Below are 4,890 nucleotides of genomic sequence, written 5' to 3'. Positions count from 1 at the left end.
CGCTCCTTGAAGTAGCCTTTTCATCCGAAAGCCTCTCTCATTACACAGGCAGGACTTTTTATCATGGCACATTTTCTATTAGTCATTGCTTAATCTATATTGCACCTGCCCTTTCTTAGCAGAATAAGATAACGGCGGGTAACACAAACAACAGAGTAATCACGCCCCTGAGCCTTTCATGAGAGGGACTATAAAACCGCTCGTCCATCACCTGGGATTGCGGGGGGGAGGGGAAACAGGCCTGCTGAAAAAATAGAGGCTTGGTAGGATTGCTGTATTGTGAACACACTGCAGAGGGCAAGAGGCAGAGGTAATATGTTAAAGCAGCCTAGACAAGAAGGGGGAAGGAAACAGGAGGAAGTTAAGAAACAAGCTGGGAAACTCAAAACAAACTCTTCTCTCCATTGGTATCATTAGGATGTGTAACCCTACGTATGTTGCGTCCATCCTCATTTATCTAGCGGCATTTATCGGCATGATCGGCAACCTCATCGTTGTCTTTGCCTTCGTCAGTAATGCTGTCCGGCACAGAGCCCTTCTACCCTTGGACAGAATCATTGTCAACATGGCCCTGGTGAACCTCTTACTCTGCTGCTATCAGGTAATCCCTGGGCTCATCTTCTTTGTCAGCGCCAAGGCTTTTGGAAAGCTGAGCTGCAGGATCCTCCTCTACACTTACCACACGCTGAGGCTGATTAGCATCTGGTCAGTGGAGAATTTAAGCATCCTTCACCTGATCAAGATCCGAAGACCTAACCACCGCTGGTCAAAATTCATCTACAGGCACCAGGGGCAGTATGTAAATAGCGTCCTTGTGGGATGTTGGATCTTTACCATCGTTTTCCATATCCCTTACCTTCAACATGACGGAACGGCGGAGAAGAAGATTAACAAGACCATTGAGTATCTGGCAATTACAACCTGCTTAAGCTACACAGGGACTTTCATCATGAAGTTCACCACCTACGCGTCGGTCAGTTTGGACCTCATCTTCATCGTCCTTGTGATTGTCTTAAATGGCTTCACCATCGACCTGCTCTGCAAGCACCGGAGAAAAGTCAGGGCCACTTGGACCACCGACAGCAGCTGGAACAAGCACACGGCCCAAGCCACAAAAATCTTGCTCTCGTTGCTGTCCATCTATGTGGTTTGCTGGATCTCTAATGACATGGTCTGGATTGCCATCATTTCTGGGTTGTTCAAAAGCGATTTTGAAAACAGCGTCCTCAGCGGTGTCTATGGAATTCTGTCCTCCATTTATTACTCTGCCAGCTCCTACGTTGTGGTGTTTGGCTACAGAAAGGTCAGAGAATACCTGGCTGAAGCTTGCTGGTGCCTGAAATGTGAAAGGCCCACAGTCATTCAGAGCATGGAGCTGTAGCCTGGATGTGGTATGAACCAGCTGCTGGCTCCTTCATCCTCCAGAACATAAACACAGTTCTGCAACCATGGCTTTCTTTGGACCTTTACAATAGCCCTCAGACCAGCCTTTTGAAAACCTGCCTTGGATATTGCTTGAAATTCAGAAGGTTCCCATTTGCTTTCCCCGCCCCTGACCTTTATAGCAATATTCATACTGAAGCAGTGTCAAGCAGGGTGGGGAACTATTCAGATAGCACGCCTATTAGGCACTACACAATGGATACAGCAAGGAGATCTGCCGCAGAAAACACCCAGCAGAAAGCGTATTTGAAAAGGCAAGCGGCAGGTAAACATTTGCCTTCAGTCAGCTGAAAGCAAATGGAAATACTCCAATCTTTACCAACCCACGGTGGCACCGATTTTAAACAAAAGACTGAGCGCACACATGACCCTGAGCGTTCAGGTGTTTGATGTTCATTATCTTTTACAGCTGCAAAGGTGGCAGGGGAAGAAAGTCCTGTTTTTTTTAAACATTGTCACTGTCACCGAAGCAGTCTCTTTTCTGCAATACATCATTGAAACAACAAATGCTCGCTGATGTTCCAAGCAGTCTCCGTGTACATGTTCAGCAAATGAAATAATTAAGGAAACTGGGGAAATTAACTGAAGAATTCTCTTCTAAACAGGTTCTTATACTGTGCTCATCAATGTAGTATCTTGAGCACCTTCTAGTGCTGTATTAAGCAACATGACTAACATCTGTTATGTGTTCGTTCTTTCATCCTCTCCCCAGGTGGAGAAGCGTGTGCCGTGGAGTTTCTTGTTTTGGTAGGGGTTTCTTTTTGGATGGGTGGAGAGTTTTGGGGGGTAGATTTGAAGTGGGAGTTGTTTTTATAAATATACCTGTTGCTCTGTATTTATGTTAGAGAAGGCAGATGAAAGCAATACACCTTGCACTTGCTGGTGAAGTCTACGATGGCCCTTAGTTTCTGGGGGAGTTTGTTCCATGGTCTCAGACTGGCCCCCAGGAAAGCTGTGTCTCCTGCACAGACAAGCTTTACTTTTATTGTACAGAGCTTCATTGTGTCAGAGTAGAGGAGCGGTCAAACACGGTCTTCATCCTGGAGCTTTAGGATGCGTCTACACTACAATTACACACCCATGGCTGGCCCGTGTCAGCTGACTCAGGCTTGTGCGGTCTAGATGTTCAAGCTGAGGCTGGAGCCCAAGCTCTGGGAACCTCCACCATCATGGGATCCCAGAGCCCTGGCTCCACTCCGAGCCCAAACATCTACACCATAGTTTTACGGTGCCGCAGCACGAGTCCCATTAGCCCAAGTCAGTGACATGGGCCAGTGCGGATGTTTAATTGTAGTGTAGACATACCCAGGGTGCAGGCCATGGAGCACTTTGAAGATAAGCAAACCTGGTATCAGATGATGCTTTACACTTGAGAAAGCTAATGTGCAAACAAGTACCATTTTTTTATTTCCCAAAAGAGTATAAAATGTGAAATGGCATCAAGTGTATTTTGTGCTTTTTTTCATTCCATGCTCGCTACATATGGACCAGAACCTGAAATCCAAACCCTCACTCCCCTTCGCGCTCCAGCTCTAATCCTGGCCCTGACGTTTTATATCTGAGATGGATCCCAAATTGGACGGGGCCTGTTTTCTTTATGCATTTAGTCATGGTCCAAAATGGCTATAATCTCGTGAGAAGAGGGGAATGTGTGGGGTTTTCTTCATTCAAATCCTTTCTAAAGACACCCTTCTCCCATGGTGTACCCAAGAAGAGAGTCAATATACAATCACAAAATAAAAATCCACAGCTGAGTGATATTCTCACCTCTGAGATTTGTGGTGCATCCTGTCTGCTCAGTGTCTGTCTAGATTATGTGAGACTGCCCAAGTATTTTTGTCTGAACAATTGTTGTCTCTTCATAAATAATCAAATCATAATGATAATCAACTGATCACTCAAGATTTCTGCCCATTTGAGGCCAGACTTGAGAACAGCTCACAAGAGCTCAGCACCATCAAATCCAAACCTGACTTGTAACCCCATTTGGTTCTCAAACCCCAAACTTGCCCTACACCTCAATCTGGATAAAGTTCTGGATTCAAATTCTGCTGCCCCAAGACCTCTCTCCCATTCTAACCCAGTGGAGCAAAGTGCCCAAAATTTAGCTAGTTGGTGGTTAACAATCTGTTGGTACCCATGTAAATATATGCTCACAGTAGTCATTAGTTGCATACAGTCACAGTCTAGCCTTTGAACAGATATGGTTCTGTCCACATGCCAATGTGCTTATTTCTGTGGATGACAGTGGCTTGTCCTGGGTGAACTACATGCATAATCTAAATTCACCCCCGTGCAGAAGGCTAGTATGAGCCCACTTAAGCCCTCATGCCACTCAAGGAATCTTTTACAAAAGGTCAGGGGGAGGATCCTCTTTTGGAGAGTTAAACCATCTTTATGACATCTTTCTGCAGTGGGAGCTTGCCCTAACCCAATCCAGGGTCCAGCCCCATATGTTGCTTCCTTTCAACGGCTTGATTCTGGCCTGCAGATTCAAGACAGCATCAGCATTCTCTCCTCCTGCTATACAATTTCATCTCCACCAATCTTCTCATCTAGGTCAGCCACTCCTCTCTTTAAGGGCCAGCATCTTAGAGTGAATAGAAGTTCTGAGTGCCCTGATCGCTGCTAGAAGCTCTTTTAGGTCAGCGTTTGTAGATGGAAGGATTTTTTCCCTTGTTTTGGAGGCCTGGGCTCCATGTTTTCTCCAGTAGGAAGTGGAGACAGAACTTTCAGAACTGTCAGATGGACAGAATAGCTCTTGACTTGGATTGTTTGGTCACTGGATTCTTGTGGGATGATTTTTGAGGATCACATGCTGACACTGGCAGCCCAAGTAGGGGCGAATTCGGCAGCTGCCCACTCAATGATGGAGGCTCAAACTGCCACCCCCAGCAGTGCCCCCTAGTGGCCTTGTTCTTATGTTTTAAGGACTTGATCCACCACTGAAAATGTATAGTAAACGTCACAGTCACCTGGTTTAAATATTCCACATGCTGTAGGAATCTCTCCTAGAAGATGGCTTGAGAAGATTGCCTGTTGCTGGTGAAAGATACCAGATTGACAGCATTGGAAATGGAAGGAGGGCAGTTATGCTCGGGGACAGAATATCCCACATCTCCTTACTACAGGGTGCTAACGCTGTCCTTAGAAGCATCAAGTGCTGGCCTCTGCTAGATAGGATATTGGGCTAGATCAGGGGTTGTCAAACTTCATTGTTCCACAGCCCCCTTCTGACAACAAAAATTACTACACGACTCTAGGAGTGGGGACTGAAGCCTGAGTCCTTCCCCAAGCCCTGCTGCCCCAGGTTGGGGGGCCAAAGCCGAATCCCCAGGGCTTCAGCCCCTGGCAGGAGGCCTATAACCTGAAGCCCTCGGACTTCGGCCCTGAGCAGTGGGGCTTGGCCCTCAGCCCCAGATCCCAGGAAGGCTAACGCCAGCCCTA

At 46.7% G+C, this 4,890-nt stretch overlaps 1 protein-coding gene across 1 annotated transcript; it reads left to right on the top strand.

Annotated features, from left to right (window-relative positions):
• Positions 1 to 475: 475 nt before the first annotated feature.
• On the top strand, positions 476 to 1,381 carry LOC141986993 (olfactory receptor class A-like protein 4). The gene has a single exon (XM_074952080.1). It carries the CDS (start codon positions 476 to 478, stop codon positions 1,379 to 1,381), a length of 906 nt encoding a protein of 301 aa, XP_074808181.1.
• The last annotated feature ends 3,509 nt before the right edge of the window (positions 1,382 to 4,890 follow it).

This window comes from Natator depressus, chromosome 4 (genome assembly GCF_965152275.1).
Source record: "Natator depressus isolate rNatDep1 chromosome 4, rNatDep2.hap1, whole genome shotgun sequence".
Lineage (NCBI taxonomy): Eukaryota > Metazoa > Chordata > Testudines > Cheloniidae > Natator > Natator depressus.
The sequence above is the reverse complement of the archived record's forward strand: the minus strand, read 5'-3'. Positions and strand labels throughout refer to the sequence as shown.

Coding starts and splice junctions, on each gene's coding strand:
- LOC141986993 (XM_074952080.1), top strand. CDS start 476: ATGATCGGCAACCTCATCGTTGTCTTTGCCTTCGTCAGTAATGCTGTC.